The 24,916-nt window shown below is 51.4% G+C and overlaps 1 protein-coding gene across 1 annotated transcript in view; it reads left to right on the top strand.

Annotated features, from left to right (window-relative positions):
• The window catches only part of VPS45 (vacuolar protein sorting 45 homolog), a 61,655-nt gene extending 39,525 nt beyond the window's left edge, over window positions 1-22,130 (top strand). Inside the window, exon 15 of the mRNA XM_055000252.1 lies at window positions 21,569-22,130. Coding sequence (XP_054856227.1) covers window positions 21,569-21,656 — 88 coding nt within the window. The 3' untranslated portion in view covers window positions 21,657-22,130. The remainder of the gene's footprint in view (window positions 1-21,568) is intronic.
• Window positions 22,131-24,916: the final 2,786 nt, after the last annotated feature.

The raw sequence follows: 24,916 nt of genomic DNA, 5'->3' as shown, positions 1-24,916 counted from the left end.
CCCGCTGCGCCCGACTGGGAGCGCGGGCAGCCTCCACATGCCGCCCCAGCCACCCGTCGGCCAAGGGGGCTGGCTTGCTGTGTGATGACATCATCATGCAGTGACATCATCATGCAGTCCAGGGGGGCATGCGCACGTAGGGGCAGCCGTGGGCGCCAGAACCCTGGTGCCGCCCCTGGCTTTGCTGGCCAGCAAAGCACCCAGAATGGCCAAAATGCTAGTATGGAGGAGAAGACCAAGAGGGGGCTGGCAGAAGGAACCTTGGAGACCAGAGGAAACGAAATTGCAATTGTGTTTTGGGCAAGAAAGGGACAGGAAGAAGAACTGCAGGTGGTGCCTCTCGAGGCAGGAGGAAAAGGGAAAATGCTTTGAGGGTGATAGCAGAAAACAAGCAGCTTGGAGGGCCGCACAGAAAGAGCTTGGGGGCTGCCTGCGGCCTGTGGGTTGCAGGTTGGGGACCCCTGGTCTAGGCAGTTTCCGGCAGAGCCTTGTGGGGCATGATGGAGATAGCTGAAGGCCAGCCCCGCTTTGGGAGGCCTCATCATCTAGAACCGCCATCTAGGCGGTTCTAATACTGTTGATAAGGCTCTTCCTTTAAAACGAAAATGCATCTAGCTGCTGTATTGCCACATCTTGTCTAATGAATTGTAGGGATAAGTGAGATCAGAAAATGGCCGCCTCGTTCTGGGGGCTTCTGCATTCTTTGCAACCGTCAAGTCCTCCCTCCCTCCCTCTTCCCATTCCCCCTGCTTTTGCTGTTCAGACGTTTTATTGGGCAGCGCCCTCTGGATCCCATTTTTGGACGATACAATCTGATGATCTTATGATGGCTTCTTAGAGTCCACTATCAGTTTCTACAATCACTCTTGTGTGTTGCCAGAAAAAGGGACCTGGGGTGGGGGAGAGGGGGCCCAGAGCTTTCTTAGAGCTGCTTCTGCAGTTAGGTGCAGTTTTTACAGCCCTCGTGTCAGTGTGAGCTGGTGGATGTGAGGATTCCTCCAACAGCAGGGGCATCTGTACCGCTGCATGCCTGCTGTCTCTTGGAGGGAAGAAGTGGCACCGGCTGCTCTCCTTCCTTGCCAGCTTGCTACCAAATGGGCAAACCGAGAATTCTTTCCATTCTCTCCCTCCAAAACGTGGCACTCTGTCCCCTCGTCTAATGGAAGTGCCTTTGGCATGCGGCCCGTCAGCTGATAGAGAGGCCCTCCGCTGGGAAGGCTTGGGACAGGTGACCTGAATCCCTCTTGTATGCTGCTTTAGAAAATATGAAATCTAAGAGCTCTTTGAAGACCCCCAACAGCTGCTCTGAAATTATGACTCTCTTCTCTCAGGGGTGAAGAAGGAAATCTTTTAGACCTCATTAAACATAAATATGTTGATTGCACGGAAGCGATTTGTTTCAGTCATTCCCCACTGAGGGTTTTTTCAAAGATTCTCTTAAACATTTTCCTATCAAGTTATTTTTCCTATCAGGTTCTTTTATTAAAAAATACGGGAATCACACATCTTTATTTCATGGATAGATCTGGAGATTTTGGCTGCAGTCTCTGCAAATTTGTGTTTATGTTCCCTATTCTGTGTGTATGTGTGCGTATGCACGCGCCGTCAAGCCCTCTCGGACCCCTGGCGACCCTATGAATGAAAGACATCCCAAACCTTACTACATTGTTTATTGAAATATCCTTGAAATCGACTGCGCTAACTCACCCTGTGTAATCCGTCTTGAGTCTCAGTGAGAAAGACAGACTACAAATAATGTAAATAAATGAGCAAAGCGCCGAAGAGGAAGAGTTTGCGCTTTACGTATCTCTGTGTGTTCCCAGACTGAGAGCAGGTGTAGCCCTGTGACTCTGGCAGACACCTGGAAGAACTTGGCAGTCCAGGTGGACCCAGCTGAGTCATCTGAGAAGCAGGCGTCGGCACGGCCAAAAGTGCTCCTTGCCGCCTGCATTGGGCCCATAAGCTTCCCACTTAATCTGGAAACTGCCAGTCCAGCCGTGGTGATCCTTTCCCCCTTGAGGCTTGACTATTTATTTATATTTTGATTCATTTTTACTCTGCCCTTCTCCCCAGTGGGAACCTGAAGTAGCTTACACCATTCTCCTCCATTTTTCCCCTCACAACTACCCTGTGAGGTAGGTTAGGCTGAGAAGATGTAACTGGCCCAAAGTTGCCCAGTCAGCTTCCGTGGCAGAGCAGAGAATTGAACCCGGGTCTCCTTGTCCATCACACTAGCTGTTACGTTACGCTGACTATGGTGGAACGTGGTACATGGAGCTGCCCTTGATGTTGGTTTGGGAAACGGCCATTGGTGCAAAATATGGCAGTTGCAGGCATAATCTTTGCTTTCTTGCCTGCTGGTTTCTGCATCCGAGTCGAGGAGGTGCTAGTGCTTATAAATGTCTGGGACTTCTTTAAGTTAGGGGCTGAGCTGTGACCTGGGGCTTCTGGTTCAGTCGTATCGGCCTCTGCCTCAGGTGAGCTGCTCATGATCAAGCACTCCATGGCAGAGCCCCTGCTTTGCAAAGAGAAGCCCCCGCGGTCCGGCCCCTGGCATTGCCAGTGCACAAGGAATTCAGGCAGTAAGTAGGCCTTGGGAAAGAGGGCCCTGTGCCCGGTGGCTGACAGTGCTGTGGTTGATGGACCACTGTTCTCATTTGGTATAAAGCAGTTCCACTCTCCTTAGCCTCTCCCCGCACTGCATCTGCGAAGCAGGGATATTACAGAGATGTTACATTATTGTGGACAGAGTGTTTGGAGAGTTGCTTAAGCAAGCTGCTCTGTGGATGCTCATTATGACTGTCGCTTAACAAGGTGGTGACGGACGTCTCCATTTAGCTTTATAGCCCACGGGCAACTTGAGAAAGGGAAAGCTTTGAATTTCTATAAACGTTCATGCAGGGGATCTTTTCTCCAGAGCAGCTGTTAGACACACCTAGGTGACAAGATCTCTATATAACATTCTGCTCGTTTGTAGCTTTAAGCATGGTTAATAGTGGCCCTTGTCATAATCAGGATTCCCAAGCCGAGACCAATTCAGCCTTCCAAATTTGAGACTACAGCGGAGGACAGATGATGGTTGACGGGGCTCAGTCTTGCCTGGGGGTTGTGAGCAGGCAAATGAAGGGGGAGGCAGAGCCATAGCAAAAGACAAGGTTGTTGGGTGTGGTGGTTAAGAGCGTGGGACTCCAATCTGGAGAGCCGGGTTTGATTCCCCCACTCCTCTGCTTGAAGCCAGCTGGGTGACCTTGGCTCAATCACGGCTCTCTCAGAACTCTCTCAGCCCCACCCACCTCACAGGGTGATTGTTGTTGTGGAGATAATAATAACATACTTTGTAAACCGCTCTGAGTGGGCATTAAGTTGTCCTGAAGGGCGATATATAAATCGAATGTTGTTGTTGTGTTCAGATCCAGAGGGTGGGGGGAAGACATCATTCCCAAAAACCATGGGTGAGGCAGGCAACCCCTAAATGCCATTCATTGGGCTGGAGAGCCACGTGGCAGTCTGTTCTCCTTCTGAGTCAAGCACAAGGGAGGGGCTTGTGTCCCCCCTGGCCGCTCTTTTTCCTTCTCCCAAGAGGGCGTCATTACTCCAAGGATAGTTGCTTCAGGAATGCTAACCGGTCGCTGCGTCCCCACGTGCTGAGCTTGCTGGTGTGCTCCAATTCCAAAGCAATGCAGGGAAACTCTCCAGCTAGCACGCCGCCTCTCCTTAATCCTTTATGCTTGCTTCTTTAAAAAGGACCATGAATGAATAAGCTCTTTAATGATGAAGTCTGACTGGTGGTGGAAACGTTTTTGGAATCAGTTTGGCCTTGGAACCCAGGGCTGAAGCTTTGGCACGCTGGCGGTCTTGAGGGGACATGAGCCCGCCTGCTCTCTCCTTCTGAAGCAGTTGCAGGAATTTCTCCCTCTGCTGACCCAGCAGTGCCGCACATCACAGCCCAGAGTGATTAATTGGCTTCTTGCTCCCGAAATGATAGAGGTAGCGCATTTGGAGGGGTGGGGGGAGGTGGTGCTTCATTCAGCGAAATGCCAAATAATCGCAAAGCTCTTCAGCTGGATATCAGACTTGAGTAACTCCCTAGAAGTAGGTTACAAAGGCAAGTCTGTATTAACCCACATTTTTACCAAATCCTGCTGCTATTAGCTTGGTTTCCTCCCCTTATTGAGCCTCCCTGCTGTGTGTCCCTAAAGTCAGGCTGACAGTCGCTGCTTTTGCAGCAGGGGCGGGTTGAGCTCCCTCTTCCCAGTCTTGGCTGGGGACCCCTTCCTAGGCTTCCGAGAATGTGGCCGGTTGTGGCCTTGGTCCTGTCTTGGGTCTTAATATTTGGGAGAAGGGGGATGATAAATATTCTAAATAAATATTCCAGCTCTTGGGTTGGGCAAAATGGGGAATAGGAAGTTTTGTGGGCCCTGTGGGGACTCTTTCTGGTGCACCTTACCCCATGAATGGAAAAATCCACAAGGGTTGGTACCCCCTCCTCCCCGGCCCCATCTGTATTCAATCAAAGCTGGATTTCCACAGCTTCCCTACTCATATGTTGCTTAGGACTTGGATGATAGAGTAAAGAAAGGATTAAAGAATTGGGGTATTCAATCTAGACAAGGTTGCATTCCCACTAGAGGTACAGGTTTGTAGTTTGGAGGTTAGATTATTGTGACATGCTCTATGTGGGACTGCCTAGGAATCCTTATTGGTAAAGGGCACTGCAGCTAGATTATCAGTAGGTACAAGCTGCAGAGAACCTTTTGTGGCTACCTGTTTGTTCTTGGGCGCAATTCAGAGTGCACATTCTGACTTCGTGAAGCGTTATACACCTGGGTCGAGAGGGCATCCCTTCTGCCCATATCAGTCTGCGTAGCGTTTAGACCAGTATCTCATGCACCACCTGCTGTCCCCCACCATCTAACGTGAAGTGGGGGGGGGGGCAACCTGAGGCAGGGCTTTCTCAGTATTGGCCCCTCCCCATAGAGCACTGGCTTGTTCCCAAATCTGCCATCCCTCCTCCAATGGGTGAAGAGAGTTTTCTTTGCCAGGCCTCTTCCATGGAGTGTTTTAGAAGGTGTTTACTGAGAGTTGGGGACAGAAGCTTGTACCATTCTATAGCATTGGGGGGGGGGGGTTGCTGCTTTTTATTTTACTGTTTCGATACTGTTTTAAATATTTTCTATTCTGACTTCAGATATTTTATAAATTCTGCTGTAGGCAATGTTGAGTTTGACACACAAGCCCTGTTCACAAGTTAGCAACGAACACACACACATCGTGTGTGCATCTGTTCGTAGGAAAGAGCCAAAGTACATTCACTTTACGGGTGGAACCGGGGACCAATACTTGAATAAATGTGAACTTTCAGTCACACCTTTAGCTGTGCATAAATGTGACCTGAGATTTATTCAATGCGAATAACTCAATTCTACAAAACACCTAAAGTGCTCATGTGCATGGGTTATACCTGTGCTCACTGTAAACTTGTGAACAGGGCTCTAGAGAAGCATCTAAAAATATCCCAAATATGTAAAATCATCTTAAGAAAATGGGCAGTGTCTGAGACAATTTTCAGACTGACCTGGTTGGCTCATTAAGGTGTTACTGTTGTAAAAGTCCTATTTCCTTGCCTGTCCAACCAGTGGCAGAAATGCAAATTTCATTCCATTTATTGGTCAGTTCTGTTGAGGCGAGGGAAGTCTGAAGTGCCAAACTGGCCGAGTGGGGGGGTTGGCACCAGGCCTGTGGGTTGTTAGGCTTGACTTATGTGCTGGGTAGAACCATAGGGCTGGAAGGGACCTCCAGGGTCATCTAGTCCAACCCCCAGCAGGAAATTCACAAATACTCCCCCCACCCACCCACCCACACACCCAGTGAGCCCTGCTCCATACCCAGAAGGTGGCAAAACACCGTCAGGATCCCCAGCTAAACTGGCCTGGGGAAAATTGCTACCTGACCCCCAGGTGGCAATCGGCATTACCCTGGGCGTGTAAGAAGGGGCCGTGAGAACTAAGCACTGATGTCGCTCTTCCTGGCCTCCCTCTCATGATCTGCCCAGGTTCACGGGATCAGCACTGCTGTCAGACGGCCCTCTAGCATGGCAGCTTCCTGCTCAACGCCTGGATAGCGAGGCCTTCTAGTCCAAGAGCCGTCTCAGCCAAACCAAGAAGGAAAGCAGGAAAACCTCCCAAATGAAAAACACTCCGATTTACACCCAAAAGCCAAAGAATGAAGCCGCTGACTGTGTACATTCTGATTTGCACACTTCCAGCAGCTGTGTCCCTAGACACACCACGCTACCCAACAAAGTGCCTTTGGAATCTACCCACCCCCTTTTCCAATGGAATGCCCTTCTTTCACTTTATCCCCACAACAACCCTATGAGGTAGGCTAAGCAGAGGACAGTGACCTACACCCTCTTTCCCACCACCCGTGGGTTTGATCCCAGGTCTTTGGGCCGGAGTCCAAGACTGGCAGATCCTATAAAGCTGAAGCGTTTCCACTGGCATTTGTTCCAAAACACCCAGTTTCTTAATAGACGGTGCTCTTTCTTTGTAGCCAGGGAGACCTCTTGATTGCCTTTACACTCCCTCTCGCAGGCAGGTGTGGATTATTACAGGTCCTGGGCTAATTTATCAACTGGTTTGCATGAATATGTGCAAACTGTTTAGATACAAGAAGTCCATTATATTAAAATGTCTGCTGAATTAATGTGTCCATCCTTTTTTCCTAATGATAGTTTATTTGCATACAGCGAGAGCATTTTGTCTGCTTCCTCCACTCCCTCTCTTGTGTCTTAATGGAGCTAAGTATTTGTTTAATGAAATCTAGCAGGACGTTTTGGGAGACCTTGTGTTGGGGGGTCTGTAACATGTGCAATTTTGGGGCCCACCAAAACATGCTTTTTTCTGTGGGGAGAGGGGAGCATGGAAGGCACACGCAACAGGAAGGAGGAGGAGGAGGAGGAGTCCCCCCCTCCAAGGCAAGATTCAGTTCAGGTACAGGAGAGGACTGTGCCCGTTACCTTTAGCAGAAAGGCTAGGAAGGGGAGAACTCGGCTGGAGTCTGGGAGAACTACTCCTTTGTCACAGTAGGACTGGATCTCTGTACCTTTCCCTGGCAAGTTGCTTTGTCAAGGGAAGATGTAGGGCTGCTGGCAAGCCCCCCACGCCCCCCCCCATGCTCCATATGCCTCCTTTGACTCTGCCTGACAAGTATAGGGGGGGGGCCTCCAGTTGCTGATCCCTAGATTACATATAGATGTGCTTCCATGCCCCCCCCCCCCGATTCTGGGGCCGCTCCCTGACTTTCATCCCCCCCCCCCCGGTTCATGCCTGAGCCTGAGCTCCCAGTTCAAACCTCTCTCTCTCTCTGAACAGTTACAGGCCAATGAGCAAAGGAGACACTCAGGAAAGATCGTTTCAGGTGGGTAGACCTGTTGGTCTGTAGTAGAAGAGCAAGATTCGGGTCCAGTAGTGCCTTAGAGAGCAATTAGATTTCCAGGTGTGTGCTTTTGAGAGTCAGAGCTCCCTTTGTGAGACACATGGAGTTGAAAAAGGGAGCTTCGACTCATGTGAGCGCACACCTTGGAAATCTAGTTGGTGTCTGAGGTGCTACTGGACCCAAATCTTGCTCGGGAAAGAGGATGAGGTAGGCAGGGGGGTAGAATCATAGGGTTGGAAGGGACCATCTAGTCCCAACTCTCTGCACAATACAGGAAATTCACAACCCAGTGACCCCCGCTCCATGCCCAGAAGATGGCAAAACACCTCCAGGATCCCTGGCCAAACTGGCCTCTGGAAAATTGCTACCTGACCCCAAGGTGGCAATTGGCATTACCCTGGGCATATAAGAAGGGGCTATGAGAACTAAACCCTGATGCAACCCTTCCTGCCCTCCCTCTCATGATCTGCCCCGGTTCACAGGATCAGCATTGCTGTCAGGTGGCCATCTGGCCTCTGCTTAAAAACCTCCAAAGGAGGAGAGCCCACCACCTCCCGAGGAAGCCTGTTCCACCAGTGAGGGACTGCTCTCACTGTCACAAAGTTCTTCCTAATGTTTAGCTGAAAGCCCTTTTGATTTAATTTCAAGCCATTGGTTCTGGTCCAACCATCTGGGGCAGCAGAAAACAACTCCGCTCCATCCTCTATATATGACAGCCCTTCAAGTACTTGGAGATGGTTCTCCTCTTGCCTCCTAGTCGCAGGGGGCAGTGGTGACGGAAGGGGACCAGGAAACTCAAGACGAGAAGGAAACGGGCTCAGGATTCCCAGCGGGGCCAGTGGATACTTGGCTCAGCAGGTGCCTCGTACCGTGCCAGAGCCTCTGAGCCTCTCGAGTGGGGTTGAGCTTCAGCCCTTCCGCCTGCCAAGTGCAGATGCTCTGTCCCTGAGCCATGGCTCCTTCCCAGTGTGGGTGTTGCCATGGATAATCCACAGCAGGCCTCCATTCCAGTTGGGATCAATATCTCAGAATAAACAAAGGAATGGCTAATGCTGATATATGCCGAACGGCTCGCGCAAGGGCTCTGAAATCCCCTCCTCCCATTCTTCCCGCCAGCCCACGGGAACAGCTGTTTGCTGCCTTGCAGGTGGGGGAAGAGGAGAGGGGAACTCTCCTTCAACAAGGGGTGTGTTGGGAGGGAGTCAGAACTTTGCCTTGGCAGGGGCTGCCTTGGCAACATGTTCTAAAGCTGGCTGTGCAGGAGTGGATCGTAGAATCACAGGGTTGGAAGGGACCTCTGGGACCATCTAGTCCAACCCCCTGCAAAATGCAGGGAATTCCCAAATACCTCCCCCCCCCACACACACACACACAGTGACCCTTACTCCATGCCCAGAAGATGGCAAAACACCTCCAGGATCCCTAGCCAAACTGGCCTGGGGGAAATTGTTACTTGACCCCAAGGTTGTGATCGGCCTTTCCCTGGGCATGTAAGAAGAGGCCACGGGCACTAAGCACTGATGTATTTTTATTTATTTATTTGACTTATATGCTGCGGCTTCCAACAATATTCCAGTAAAAAATACAACAAAACACTAAAACCACTTAATGCAGATAAACATGATAAAAAGATTCAGGCACCACTGATCAAATCAGGCTACTATAAAACCACTACAAGCCACGGACACCGCCAGGGTGGAAATCCAGGGCGGCTGCAGAGGGAGGGCAAGGCAGTCAGAAAGGGGGACACAAAGCTGGCCCCTAATCAAAGTGCCTGGCGGAACATCTCCATCTTTCCGGCCCTGCGGAACTGTAATAGGCCCTGCAGGGCCCAGATCTCCAGTGGGAGAGTGTTCCACCTGGCCCTCGTCGAGGCCAGCTGAATGTCCCTCGGGCTGGAGACCACCTGAAGCTGCATATCTGCAGAGCGCAAGGCCCTGCAGGGGGGCATAATGGGAGAGGCAGATCTGGTCCTTCCTGCCCTCCCCCTCGTGATCTGCCCAGGTTCACAGAATCAGCACTGCTGTCAGGTGGCCATCTGGCCTCTGCTTAGAAACTTCCAAAGAAGGAGAACCCACCACCTCCCCGAGGAAGCCTGTTCCACTCAGGGACCGCTCTAACTGTCAGGAAGTTCTTCCTGATGTTTAGCCGAAAACTCTTTTGATTTAATTTCAGGCTGTTGGTTCTGGTCTGACCTTCTGGGGCAGCGGAAAACAACTCCGCGCCATCCTCTCTATATGTCAGTCCTTCATGTACTTGGAGATGGTTCTCCTATCACCTCTCAGTCGCCTCCTCTGCAGGCCAAGCTCCTTTACCCTTTCCTTATAGGTCTCCTCGTAGGACTTGGATGCCTTCAAGCTGTTGAGGGGAGGCATCACCCAAACATCACCACCTGTATTTTTGTGGCTTTGGGAACGAACCTCTTCCAGTCTGGGGCAGGCACCCCCTCGACAGTGCTTTGGGCTTGCTTCTGCATTGCCCACTCTGGAACAAGCTCAGATCGACCCATTTTGGTAAGAGAAGCTGGGCGAGGGGTTTGCCATTTGGGAAATCTGGTTGCCTGAGCAGGCTACGCAAGGCTGACTGAGAGACTGGGTCCTTCTTAGTTTTCCTGGACATCTTGGCAGCCTGTAATGCCACCAGCCAGGGCGTTCTGTGCCACAGGCTTCTGGCATGGCTCTGATCCTTCCTGGAGGGCCTCTGTGGCAGAAGGTGACAATGAAAGGCTTCTGTCCGGCCCCTTTGACCCAGGAGGTGCCGCAGGACTCCATGCCGCTGGTATGCTGGAAGGAGGGCGCTCTCCCCTTTCCATCTAATTCCAGGGAGGTGGAGGAAACACTCCACGGGTGCGGGGTTGGGTGACTCTAAACAAACAGAAACTTAATCCAGAGAAGGGGGAAGCGCTGTGCTTTGGGGGTCCGGCTTACCCAGGAATTTTGCCGCTTGTCCTATGACAGAGACCCTGAAGGAGTTCTCTTTATGAGCTGCCAATCAACGCAGGGGCCGGACACGCCAGGCTTTGTCCCTGTCCGAGATGAGCCGAAGCAGCAGGCTGAGAGCAGAAATAAGCAAAAGCGAAGCAGAGGTTTGCATGATTATTGCAGGTCACAGAAGTGACATTTGCCGCCGTGCAGAATTTTCCTTTCCCCCAGAGAAGTCGTGGCCCTGCCGGAACGGCCTGCCTGCTTCTTTTGGACAGGAGAGGTGTGTCTGGAGCCACCAAACAAACAGCCTTCGTCAGCAAAGCACGCTTTGAAGGAGAGGGGTGGGCTGTGAGGGACTTTCCTCCCGAGAAAGCCCATTGACGGCAGTTTTCCCCTTAACAGATGAATCTCCTCTGTGAAGGGATCCTCTAGTCTGGCTTCCAGCTGTGGTGGGGAAGGGGGGGGTTTCTCTTGCCCTTCCATCCCTACCTCTGTTTCCCCATTGCTGCTTCATGGGGTACCGTCATGAATTATTGAGGCGGGGGGCTCTCTGCGGGAGTGGAGGAGGGCGCTGCTTCGCAAGGAGGCTTCTCAGCACCCTGGACTGTGGCCTTTGCCATCAGATCCCCCCCCCAGTAGTCATTTATTAATGGCCCACGTGCAAAAGAAGCGCCCTCTCGGGGTCAGCATCTTCTCACGTTACAGACACACACACACACACACATGACAGGCAGCATCTGGCGACACACACTTTAGTGTTGCCGCAACAGTTTATGAAATCCCCCCCCCCCCCTGCATTATGCACGGTTCTAAAGAGGGCACCAGGGAGGCCAGTCTGCCCAGGAAAGCAGCCAGCCCACCTTTCTCCTTGCCTCTCGTGTTTCCCTGCAGAGAAGTGCTGAAGCAAGCCAGGTAGCCCCCCTCAGCCCACCCGCTGGTTCTCCGGAAGCCCCACTCCCTCCCCACAGCAGGGTCCTTCAGCCTGCAGGTGTAGTTCCCTCTGGGACCACCTCTCCCTTCTGGGCAGCAAGGCTCTTCCAGGTCAGGGAGGCCAAAGATAACCCAGATCCGAGCAAAAGGGGTCAGGAAGCAGTTTCCCCCAGGCCAGTTTGGCTAGGGATCCTGATGGTGTTTTGCCATCTTCTGGGCATGGAGCAGGGGTCACTGGGGGGGGGGGTGTGGTGAGGGGGGAGAGGTATTTGGGAATTTCCTGCAGTGTGCAAGGGGTTGGACTAGAGCACCCTGGAGAGCCCTTCCAACCCTTGGGTTCTGTGTCCCCAGGCTCTTGGAATCTGCCTCTTTACCCTTTTACGGAAAGAGTCCAGCAGCACCTTTAAGACTAACCAACTTTACTGTAGCATAAGCTTTCGAGAACCACAGCTCTCTTCATCAGATGCAACCGTCAGGTTGCATCTGATGAAGAGAGCTGTGGTTCTCGAAAGCTTATGCTACAGTAAAGTTGCATCTGACGAAGAGAGCTGTGGTTCTCGAAAGCTTATGCTACAGTAAAGTTGCATCTGACGAAGAGAGCTGTGGTTCTCGAAAGCTTATGTTGATTAGTCTTAAAGGTGCTACTGGACTCTTCCCGATTTTGCTACTACAGACTAACGCTGGATCTTTACCCTTTTAGTGCCTGACTCTCAGCTTTCTTGAAGGCATGTTCAGTACTCTTCCCAAATAGACACAGGTTGTGCGTTGGCCCATGGCAAGTGTGATCAAGACAGCAGTTACCTCTCTCCCCCTCGGCTCTCCACTGTTGAGGTGGTTTTTTTGTATTCTGTTTTAGAGTGGGGAGCCGTTTGATCAGCCCCTTGTGTTTATATTTTAAAAGGGAGGCCGCTGTTCTCCCTTCTCCTTCCCCGGTGGCCAGAGGGGCGACCTGATGCTAGCTGCACCCAGCGCTGCTTTGTCTGTTCCAGTCTGCCTGGTCTCCTGTACGGTATGCAGGCAGAGGCTTTGAGATCAGGCCCAGACTGGGCAGCTTCTCCGTCCTTTTTCTGGAGAACTCAAAAGCTGTTTGGGCTGGTCCTAATAGCCCAGGCAAGCAGATCTCATTGGATGTCAGAAGTTAAGCAGGGTCATAGAATCATAGAATCACAGAGTGGGAAGGGTCCATACAGAGACCATCTAGTCCAACCCCCTGCCCAGTGCAGGATCAGCCTAAAGCATCCCTGACAAGTATTCATCCAGCCTCTTCTTGAAAACTGCCAGTGAGGGGGAGCTCACCACCCTTCAGCCTTGGCTAGTAATTTGACGGGAGATCTCCCAGGAAGACCAGGGTCTCTATGCAGTGGCAGGCAATGGCAAACCCCCTCCGTTAGTCTCTTGCCTTGAAAACTACACTAGGGGTCGCCATACATCACCTATGACTCGATGGCACTTTCCTCCACCACCGATACAATGTACTGCATGACTTCGGTGTTGGGACGAAAGTCTCTCGTGGTTAAACCAGCATCGGCTCTGCTTATCCGGAGTTTCCTCCAGCCTGGGCTTTCTCTCACAGAATGGGGTGGGAGGGGCTGCTCCAGGTTATTGTACTCCTCCTCCCCCCCCACTGCACGAGTTTTGATTTGATTTGATTTATGTTCCCCTCTGCCCGCAAGCAGGCTCATAGCGGATCACAACATTTTAAAATATACAATAAATAGAATAAAATTCAGCAGCAATATAAACATTAAAACACATCCGTTATAAATAGCCACGCACGTTTTGCCTTACCCCTCAAACTAAATAACCTGCGGGGTGGGTGGCCAGTCATGATGTTTACAGAGCCTGAGGGGGGGCATATACTCCCCCCCCCCCCGCCAATGGCAGGAGACCGACGTGATATCTTAGGTGGTCTGCCTGCCTCAACCACCAAATGCCTGGCAGAACATCTCTGTCTTGCAGGCCCGACGGAAGGATAACATCCGAATGGGCCCACGTTGACACAGAGAGTTCCACTAGGTTGGGGCCAGGGCCAAGAAAGCCCTGGCCCTGTTCGAGGCAAGGCGAACCTCCCTGGGGCGGGGGGGGGGGGCCACCAGTAGGTGTTTATCTGCGGAACGGAGCAGCCTCCGGGGAGCATGTGGTGAGAGGCGGTCGGTCCTCTTGTGAATGCAAGAGGACATCCTCGCCTCCGCCCGTTCAATTAAATTCTTTTAATGTGCCCATTGTTGAGGATTAGGTTCATTTTCTGCATCTGGCAACGGCAGGACCAGTTGCTAAATAAAAACAAATCTGCCTCTAGAGATCCCATCTGGTCCTTTCTGCAGCACAACGAGCAGGGACAACGGGACTGATCCGCTGGATATTAATGGTAGATCCTCTTTTTTTAGAGAAGGATATAATTACAGCTGTTCTTTCCTCCTCCTCCTCCTCCTCCTCCTCCTCCTCACCCCACCCCATGTTTAATTTGTTTTGTCACTGTGCCTTCGGGAACCTCTGCTCCATGGGAGCCCATCTCTGAAGCCTCCCAGGAGAGTTTGGTTTTCCCTTGCAAGCCTCTTGCAGGCCTTTGGACACCGAGGGCTGCTCGGCGCTGGGTTAGAAGGCACGGTGGCCACAGGCAGGGAATCGTTCCGGAGGGTGCCATCTTGAAGGTTTTTAAACATTTGTCTGAAAGGGGTTGCCAGAAATCTACACCTTTCAGTCCACGCTGTGACTGAGCCCCCTTCAGGTCGAGATAACCATGAAAAGAGCTAGAACAAGTTGAAATTAAATCAAAAGAGTTTTCGGCTAAACATTAGGAAGAACTTCCTGGCAGTTAGAGTGGTCCCTGAGTGGTGGAACAGGCTTCCTCGGGAGGTGGTGGGCTCTCCTCCTTTGGAGGTTTTTAAGCAGAGGCCAGAGGGCCACCTGACAGCAGTGCTGCTTCTGTGAACTTGGGCAGATCACGAGAGGGAGGGCAGGAAGGGTTACGTCAGAAATGTGTGATCCATTCACTCCACAGCAGGGCTTCAGGTCTTTCCTTCTCCATGTGCCCGTTGTCCTCGCCACAGCACTATTTTGCACCAGTGAATATCGTCTGCTGGGCCAAACGTTGTCATGCAAAAACGTACATGTTTGTGGTGAGAAGCAGCCAAAGGACAAGGAGGTGGCAGGGTAGATGTCCTGTGAGATTGTACTGGATGTGTTTACTCTTTCCCACAGAGACTCAAGGTGGAGTCTCAGCAAGTGCTTAAGTAGCCAAATTTTATTGGCGTTTCACATTAAAAAAATAACCGTATGCTTGAATATTATTTATTTATTTACAAAATTTGTATGCTGCTGTTCTGCCCAGTCCAGGCCCTCCAAAGCAGCCAACAGCTACAACAAAACATTATAAAAGTAATTTATAAACGCCGTTCAGTCCCAGACTAAAATACATATTAAAAGCACATAAAACAATAATTGAAACATAGGGTAGGAAGGAGGGATCACTGAGGGGCTGCCAGAAGAAACAAACGAGCCTTCAGCGGCTGGCGGAAGAGGGCAGCAGAAGGGGACAAGCCAGTCCCGCTGGGGAGGGGGTTCCAGAGAGATTTGGTGCCGTGGAGGAGAAGGCACTCTCCCGGGTTGCCACCCACCTGCTCTCCTTGGGAGAGGATTGGAACAGTCTTAATCATCAGCTCTCATTCTCTGATGCATTTTTCAGAAATCCATTTCAAGCAAGTTTCTAGTGAGTTGGTTGTTGTGGGTTTTCCGGGCTGTGTGGCCCTGGTCTTGGCATTGTAGTTCCTGACGTTTCGCCAGCAGCTGTGGCTGGCATCTTCAGAGGTGTAGCACCGAAAGACAGAGATCTCTCAGTGGCATCTTCAGAGGTGTAGCACCAAAAGACAGAGATCTCTCAGTGTCACAGTGCGGAAAAGGTGTTGGCAGGTCATTTGTATCTACTCAGGAACTACAATGCCAAGACCACGGCAATACAGCCCGCAAAACCCACAACAACCATCGTTCTCCGGCCGTGAAAGCCTTCCACAATTTCTAGTGAGTTGTTGGCCTTGTGATCAAATAAGGTCTTAATGCCAACCCTCTAACCCTTTGGCTCTGCAGGGCTTTGCATGTATCCTTTTAAACATGTTCTCCAAATGCTTCTTTGTTGTCGTTCCTTTGTAATCGCTTCACGTAGTCTTCAGCATAAGTTCCTGCCTATTGAAGCAGGGGTGTACTTGGGGCCCTTCAGCAAACGCTTCTGGGGCGCTCCTCTTGCGTGGCCTCTGGCAGGCGCACCCGAATACTGTGGGGCCTGCCATGTGCCTGGGGTTGAGGTGGTATTTGCAGCTTGGCTCCTAGCCTGCTTTCTTAATCGCTAAGCCACACCAGCTCTCACCCGCAGATCTGTGATGTTGCTCTACCTAAAAATAAAACAGAAGGGGAAGTGGGGAGAGGGAACCCGGAGCTATAATTGAAAAAGCCAAATGGGCTCTCGTTACAGACCGAGTCTTTAGCTGTCCAAGAGTTTGCTACCTTGAAAGTAGGGCAAGCAGCTTTTGGCTCTGGAGGGGCACTCGTGATTTCCAAACCTTGTGGTTCACAATCATGGCAAAGTTCCCTATGCTTTGGAGGGTGGGGGACATGCAAAGCAAAGTGGCATTTCTGCAAAAGCCATGTTTTGCCTGCAGTGGTCACCTGCTTTGAGTTCTTCTGGCATTAATCCCTGATAATGTATTTCTTAAAATCAACCACATCATGTTGCCAGGGGTGAGTCACTCTGGCACAGACTAATCCCAGGATGTATTGTCGAAGGCTTTCACGGCCGGAGAACGATGGTTGTTGTGGGTTTTCCGGGCTGTATTGCCGTGGTCTTGGCATTGTAGTTCCTGACGTTTCGCCAGCAGCTGTGGCTGGCATCTTCAGAGGTGTAGCACCAAAAGACAGAGATCTCTCAGTGTCACAGTGTGGAAAAGATGTAGGTCATTTGTATCTACTCAGGAGGGGTGGGGTTGAGCTGAGTCATCCTGTAAGAGTTTCCCAGGGTGTGGAATGCTAATGGCGGGAGGCTTCACTGTATCCTGAGGAGATTCTTATATATCATATATCAAAGGAATTACTGATCAGATGGGAAAGCTTATGAAAAAGCATAACCTTCAAGCAGTATTCAGACCCACCCGAAAAATACAACAGATGCTACGATCAGCAAAAGACAGTAGAGACCCCCTAACCTCTGCAGGAGTATACCGTATACCCTGCAGCTGTGGACAGGTTTACATCGGGACCACAAAGCGTAGCATCCAGACAAGAATAAAAGAACATGAAAGACACTGCAGACTTGGACAACCTGAAAAATCAGCAGTGGCTGAACATAGCCTAACTCAAACAGGGCACAGTATCTTATTCCAGGACACCAAAATACTGGACAACACTTCCAACTACTTTGTCAGACTGCACAGGGAAGCCATTGAAATTCACAAGCATAAGCAAAACTTCAACAGGAAAGAAGAAACCTTAAGAATGAACCGAGCATGGTTGCCAGTTCTGAAAAACACCAGGCTAACAAAACATTCTATCCTTGACAATAGCCCTGCAGAGAAGATTAGCACATCAAGTACCAATCCATATGCAAAAGAATCTCCTCAGGATACAGTGAAGCCTCCCGCCATTAGCATTCCACACCCTGGGAAACTCTTACAGGATGACTCAGCTCAACCCCACCCCTCCTGAGTAGATACAAATGACCTACATCTTTTCCACACTGTGACACTGAGAGATCTCTGTCTTTTGGTGCTACACCTCTGAAGATGCCAGCCACAGCTGCTGGCGAAACGTCAGGAACTACAATGCCAAGACCACGGCAATACAGCCCGGAAAACCCACAACAACCATAATCCCAGGATATCGCGTGCTATTTAAGTAAGCATTCTTGTCAACCAACTCTGTCTCCGCTGTTCCTGATATATTCGTGCACGTGCGCACTCACAAACCACACCCCATGGGTCGCATCCTGGGGATCTGTTCTGCCCAGGGTGATACTTTCCCCCACGGGCAGGCCTCCCACTCAGACGTGGCCCGGTCCCTGTGCAATTACCTGGTAATGATGCATACCTTGTGGGGCTGTTGTAAGGGTTACAGCAACACTTGGGGAAAGTAGTATACAGAGTATTGTGTTCAGTTTTGGGCACCACAACTAAAGAAGGATATAGACAAGCTGGAGCAAGTCCAGAGGAGGGCAGTGAAGATGGTGAGGGGTCTGGAGACCAAGCCCTGTGAGGAAAGGTTGATAGATCTGGGTATGTTTAGCCTGGAGAGGAGGCGACTGAGAGGTGACAGGATAACCATCTCCAAGTACTTGAAGGGCTGCCATATATAGAGGATGGAGCAGAGTTGTTTTCCGCTGCCCCGGAAGGTCAGACCAGAACCAACGGCTTGAAATTAAATCAAAAGAGTTTTCAGCTAAACATTAGGAAGAACTTCCTGACAGAGCAGTCCCTGAGTGGAACAGGCTTCCTCGGGAGGTGGTGGGCTCTCCTTCTTTGGAGGTTTTTAAGCAGAGGCCAGAGGGCCATCTGACAGCAGTGCTGATCCTGTGAACCTGGGCAGATCAAGAGAGGGAGGGCAGGAAGGGCTGCGTCAGTGCTTAGTTCTCGTGGCCCTTCTTACATGCTCAGGGTAATGCCAATTGCCACCTTGGGGTCAGGAAGCAATTTTACCTAGGCCAGTTCGGCTAGGGATCCTGGAGGTGTTTTGCCATTTTCTGGGCATGGAGCAGGGGTCACTGGGTGTGTGTGGGGAAGGGGTGGTAGTTGGGAATTTCCTACATTGTGCAGGGGGTTAGACTAGATGACCCTATTGGTCCGTCCCAATCCTATGATTCTGTGATTCTATAAATAGCAAGAGTTTATTTTTATTTATCATGAAAAGTAATAGAAACATATAATCTAATTTCAGAGCACAAGAATTGGGGGAGAGGGGCTCTGCTTTATTTTTTAGCAATTTATACTTGCCTTTGTATTCAGGAGGAAATAATGCACCACACGTAATTAGCCTTTTGGAATTCATTGTGATTTCTCACTCCACCCCTTTCTCACTGCTGCTCCTGCAAAGCAGATCTCCCACCTCACAGACGTGGAGCAGCCCAGGAGGGGGTACGGGGAACCTTGCTACCAGCCCTCCCACCTCCACCCCCACGCCCAACTCTCCTTGAGCATTTCTCACTTTTGACAAAAAGAGGCTGGGGTGAAGCTAGCCAAGCCCATTCATCAGGGACTCTGGGGAAGACAGAGGTCTGGACTCTGCCACTGCAAGTGTGTGTGTGTGTGGGGGAGCTTTTCCTAGTGCTTTCTGCACCAAACCCTCAAGCTGGTGAGAATCAAGGAGATGGGCGCAGGGAAGCCCTCATGGTGGGCAACCGGCTAGAGAGCCAGGAATTTGGCAAGGAGCTGACGGGAGCTGAGGCCCTGGGTTCCTCGTCTAGAGGCCATGCCTGATCCTGACCGGTAGCTTTGCAGAAGATGTGCCGTCAGACAATTCAGTGGTCCATCCTTACGCCGAGCACAAGCCCAGCCTACCAGTCCTGCCCCAGAAGCAGCAGGAGAGGCGGTCTTGCCTCCACCGCCCTGCAGGGGGAGTGAAATTTGGGAACGGAGACCTGCCTGGAGTCCTGGCCCTCGGCCTGAGCCCCTGCCAGTCTTGGCACTGAGCCGGCTAGGATGAGCAGATGTACCTGAGAGCCAGTTTGATGTAGTGGTTAAGAGCGCGGGACTCTAATCTGGAGAACCGGGTTTGATTCCCCACTCCTCCACTTGAAGCCAGCCAGCTGGGTGACCTTGGGTCAGTCACAGCTCTCTGGAGTTCTCTCAGCCCCACCCACCTCACAGGGTGATTGTTGTGAGGATATTAATAGCAAACTCTTCTGAGTGGGAGTTAAGTTGTCCTGAAGGGCGGTATATAAATCGAATGTTGTTGTTGTTACCTACAAGGGGCTTGGAACACCGCTTCTTTGTGCCTTTGAGAGTGGGATTAAAATTGCCCAGTTGTGAAAGCTACTTTTAGAGAGCCCCTCCCTCTTTTTCTTTTTACTGCCAGGATGGGTTTCTGAGATACGGGCTCTCTCCTCCAGTGGGCCTTGCAGGGTTGCGGTTTGCATGAGAGAAGACCAAGTAACCCTGTTGTTGTAGTGCAGGCAAACCCAGGTTGGTCTGTGAACCTCTTTCAGCGCAACCAGGAAGAGCGTCTGTCGATGGTATGCAAAAACTGAAGCTGTGGTAGCCCACGCCTTCACCTGGCACTGAACCGGAGGGGGTGGAGCAGGGAGTTGCGGGGATGGCACAGGATCCCTGGTGCCGGCCCCACAAAGGGCCAGTCGCTACTGGAGGGCCTTGCACACGGGCACTCAGCCTCTTCCGTGACTGGGGCACGGGCTGCCTGCTTCGCTTCTGGGCCCTGCTGAGGTTGCTGGTTCTTACCTTCTGCCTCCCAGACGGTCAGGGCTGGATCAAGCAAGGCCCAGTGGTCTCCTCCTGGCCCCGAGCTCCAGGGCTTGCCTAGGACCCCAGCTTAGCCCAAGCTTTCCTCCTCCTCCTCAGTAAGGCCTCTAATGAGTTTACTTCAGGCAGTTTTTGAACCCCCTTCTGGTCTGAGTATTTTAGCCTGCCAGGCAGATGTGGGACTGCCAAGGCACACAACCGAGCTTTGCTCCCCCACCCCGGACCATAGCTCTGCTACCAGGGAGCCTGTGTGCCTCTCTCCATCTTAACATCCCTCTGTCTATGAAACGTTTGAGCGTGAAGCCAAAAGCTTTCCTTCAGCTGCTGTCAGTCTGAATTGGTGTTCAGGCACCTGCAGGTTTGTGAAGAGAGTAAAAAAGCAAACCACCCACTGCCTGAGCGTGTCCTGCCCTGGAGGCCAAGAGGCAGTGTGGTTATAGTGGTTAGAGCTCTGCTGTAGGACAGGGAGGCCTACGTTGCTAGGTGGCCTGGGGCTGTCTCTCAGCCTAGCCTCCCTCAGAAGGTTGTTGTAGGGCTGAAATGGAGGAGAAGAGAACCATGCATGCTGCTCTGAGCTCTTTCATGGAAGAGTGGGATAAAAACAAAATGTGTGTGGGTGTTACGTGCCGTCAAGTCGCCTCCGAACTACGGCGATCCTATGAATGAGAGACCTCCAAAATGTCCAAGGAAAACGTTCTTTCTGCTTATGAGGTGACTAGTTGAAGCTGGGCCACAGGGAAGCAAGCCGGGGGGGGGGGGCTTCCCTTCGCCCAGGGCAAAATGTTATGGAACGTTGTAACCCCCCATTTTCAGCACAGGAAAATTCCCAACAAGCAACCGAACAGAACGTACCGGAGTGGAGTCATTTCCTGGGGAGGGGAGAGAGGGAATAGAAAGTAGAAGGGACTTTTCCCCTTGAGCGTAGAAGGTAGGGCTTCTTTTCATTCAAATGGAGGTGTGTGTTTGATTGTGTAAAAGAAATGGCACATTTGCCCTGCAAGGGAAGAGGGCGAGCTCGGTCCCCTTGTTGCTAGCCACCAGCAGTTTCCTGGCATTTCTGCGCTCCCCGCATCCGTGGGCAGGCCACAAAAGCAGCTGCTCTGCTCTCCGTTGTGTGACGAGGATTAATTACTCCATATGGACGGCTGTTCCACGGCTGCTTAGAAAGGCAGAGCTCTCCCCGAAATTCTCAGGAGGTGTCTCATTTCAGAGGAAGGGGAAAGTAGGTTGGACTGGGGGCCTTGCTCTCCCACCACTGAATGCAGGGGCAGCCCTTCGGTGAAAGCAAGCAAAGCAAACATTCTGGGTGCCCTTAAGACCATCTGCTTCAGAGACAAACAGATTTGATTCAGAGACACAACCTACCAGAACCCCCCCTATACACACACACCCTCTGGAGGTGATCAGGGGTGCAGTGGGGCTTGTGTGGGGAACTCCATGTCCTGTACTGGTAGACAGTCTGTGGGGAGTAGAAGTCTTTTTCAAGCTCGGTCCTTTTCAATTCCCCTCTTCTTGTGAAATGTATTTCACTTGCTTAAATCTCCACACGGGATCGGAGCTCCTAAGAGGCGGCTGTGCATACAGCCCCTGACGTAAGGGTTTCTATTTCTGGCCTGGTTCAAACCAGCTCCCATGGATAGCTTCCCCTCCCTGCGTTTCTGCACCTGCCCAGCAAGATCCCTGCCTTTTTCGCAGACCAAGCGTGTCGCCTTCCTCCTTGGCGTAGGCTGCAGAGGTCTCCACCGCTTGCTAGCCCTGTTCTCTGACCCTGCGAAATCTTCTTCCTTTCTTTAATTCTCCTCCAATGTTGTTTCTCTTTCTCAGCTTCCTGGAAGAGGTTTCGGCGGCTGGTTTCCGTGGACGGGGCACAGAGAGCTCTCAAGCGGCAGTCAGGGCGGCCAGCAGGCGATGAGTGGATGACCTTCTCCATCATTCCCTCTGCCCGTCTCAGGACAATAAGCATCTCTCGTGTGTCCAAGCCGCGCCACTGTCCTGCCCTGGGCTGGTTTGCCTCCCTGGCTACGAGGCCTCTGCCTGGCCCTTGAAAACTCCAGGGATGTCTGAAGTCTGCGTCCAGCTAGGCCAACCAAGCAGGGCTTGCCCGTGGACTCAGCGTGTCATGTTTGTTGTTTTTTTCATCATGATATTCTGGAAGGGAACAAGGCGTGGGAATGAATGGCCAGAGATGGCCAGAGAGGAGAACTGCCCAGATGCGCCTTCTGACCTGGTCCATTGATCGATCCCACTTCTTTGCTCTATTTCCGTTCAGGTATTGAGCTAGCTGCTTCACCTGGAGAGGCCCAAAGCTCTCTGCCCCTGTGTCATGTGATGTCTTATCCCTCGAAAAGAAATTGTAAGAGCCCCAATAAAAGGAAGTCCTGATTTTGTGGCAGGTGCTGGTATGTGCTTCTTTAATGGAGGGGTGAAAATGACACGGCGGCGGGTAGATGGTGCTGGCAGGCGACAGAGCCTGAGTCTGCTCGTCTAGCGGGCTGGCCGTGGGGCGCCCTCCCTCAGGTGGAGGCCGAGTGGGAGAAAATGTCTGCTGTGCCCTTTAAGAAGAGGCAGGGGACTCACATCTCTCCCCCCCCACCCCCCACCCCCCTCCAAAGGGTCTAGTCCTTGTGTGGGACTCCTCTAGGACCCTGTCTCTGATTGGGGTTTTTCTGAATGGAAAGTTGTTTCAGTTGCACATTTCATTGGCCTGGCTTGATTTCTGCTGAGGTTAGAAAGTAGGCTACACATTTATCTGTTCCTGCTATTCTGTGAAGACCTGAGTTACAATGGCTAATAATAATTAATACCTTTGATGATCATTTAGTGTCCCTGAACAAGGAGTCTCAGAGGCTGCTGTCAAATAATCCTTGAGAAGCAGCCGCAGTGGGCTTTCTTCGCCACACAGCCAGGGCGGGCCGTGGTATGCCCGGAGGAGCTGGGCTTCCCTCCCTCTCCTCAGGCGGCTTGACTCTTTGGGAGGCCTGAAGCCAGCCGGGTCTGGCTTTAGTTTGTTTGTGCTTAGCAGGCTCCCCTGGGTCAAAGGCCGGGGCTTTCCATTCTCCCTGAAGGCTTCATCTAGATAGCCTCGGTCCTGACCCAAATGCACCTTATCAAGAGCCGAGGCGCTGAGCCAATAGAGCACTTCAGCAAACGCGACTCCAAGAGGGGCCGTTGCTGTTCAGGATCTGCTCAGTGCAGGCATTTCATTCTGGGCCAGCCAGAATGTACACGGCAGGGCAGGGCAGGGCCGGAGACAGGCCAGCCTGACCAAGGAGGCGGAGCCCGTTGGGGGACAGGGGCGATGCATAGGCGCAGCCCTGTGGTATTCTCAGGGGACACATCCGCAGCCTCGCTGGGTCCCCATCCACGGCTGGCCGGCTCTCTCATATTCCATCAAGAACAATTTTCTATCAGATGGTTTGTAATTTTGCTGTAAATTTGTCACTGGCTTGTCATGATTAAATACACTTAGCTTACACTCAGTTTTATCTGCGTCCATTAGCATGCCGATGGAAAAATAGGATAGAAATCTAATGAATAAAGAAATAAAATTGCTAATTGAATCTGTATGTAGCACAGCTTAGAAGGAAGTGGCTGGGGGGTTAAGCTTGTCTCTCATCTGATTCTTGCGCTTCAGCTGACCAGCCCTTCCTCCTGCTTCAGAGGTGGTTTCTTCCTCTTGTCCCCATAAACAGCCTTTGGGTTGACCTGGTGGTAGCAGGCGCTACGATCAAAGCTGGCCAGAAGAGTAAATGCTAAAGGGCAAAATGGGGTGATCTCGAGGGGCCTGCAGCTTCTGCTGTTCCAATGAAAAGAAATGCCGGGGGGCACAAATCACCCTCCGGCTTCATTACTAAAAATGCTAAATCGTGTCATAAAAAAGGGGTTGAAGCAGCCATGAAAGGCAGCCATGGTAAGAGGGGTGGACGGTTGGGGTGGTATGACGTAGCCTGACCCAGCGCTGCTTAACTCTCTGGTGAGCGGGTCAGCCCAGTTTCATTGCCACGCTGAGCAGAAGCAGAATTAATTATTCAGGATGGGAGAGCTCAGCCTCAGTGGATCCAGTTGCATGACTGATGCAGGTTGCGGGTTCAGGTTTTCTTGGCACGGTATTTGGGGTGCCTGGGTGCTGACTCATGGTATACACCCTGATCCTTGCTGTCCTAACTCTAACTCACCTGTGGCTTAAGCTGAAAGAGAAATCCAGGTCTTACCAGAAGAGGTCTCTACCTTCTGCATCAGTTTTGAGTCAGCTGGGGGCTGATGCTAGTTGGCTTCACCAAGCAGGTTCCCTGGGAAAGTCCTTAAAGCCAGCAACCCCCCCCCCCTCCTATCCCATAAAAATAAGGGTGGTGAGGACTGCAAAGGCCCCTGATCTTTTTGCATGGATGGCAGTGAAGTGGCAAAGGGATCACCCTCTCTCCCATCTCCAAGAAAAGCAAACAGTGAGGTGTGCCTGCAGTAATTCCAAGGCAGAAGGACATATGGGTAAGTGGACACAGCTGCAGAGGAAAGCAAGGGACTGGGCAGGGGGACAGAGGTGTTCTGGTGCCATAATATCTCTCACTGACTGGGAAACTGAATCCATGTGGAGGGGAAGTGACACTGGAAAGACTTTGTAAATGTTGCAAAATAGTAAAGAGTCCAGGAGCACCTTTAGGACTAACCAACTTTATTGTAGCATAACCACAGCTCTCTTCATCAGATGCATCTGACGAAGAGAGCTGTGGTTCTCGAAAGCTTATTCTACAATAAAGTTGGTTAGTCTTAAAGGTGCTGCTACTGGACTCTTTACTATTTTGCAGCTACAGACTAACATGGCTAACTCCTCCGGATTTGTAAATGTTGACATTATATTTAGGACACTGTTGACATTCTACATCTGATGAAGTGGGCTTTTGCCCACAAAATCTTCTACTTCAATTAATCTCTTAAGCCTTTAAGACACCACAAGATGCCTGTCTGGGTTTGGTGCAGTAGGCTAATACCTGTCCAGAATGTTTAAAATGTTGTTGCTACCCTTTGAGTTTCATCCCCATCTTCTGGGAGTTTCAGATGGGTAGCCGTGTTGGAAGAGCGAGATTCGGCTCCAGAGCGCCTTAGAGACCAACCAGCTTTCCAGGGTGTGAGCCCTTGAAAGTCAGAGCTCCCTTCAAGATCTAGTTGGTCTCTAAG

The sequence above is a fragment of the Eublepharis macularius genome, chromosome 1, assembly GCF_028583425.1.
Source record: "Eublepharis macularius isolate TG4126 chromosome 1, MPM_Emac_v1.0, whole genome shotgun sequence".
NCBI lineage: Eukaryota > Metazoa > Chordata > Lepidosauria > Squamata > Eublepharidae > Eublepharis > Eublepharis macularius.
The sequence above is the reverse complement of the archived record's forward strand: the minus strand, read 5'-3'. Positions and strand labels throughout refer to the sequence as shown.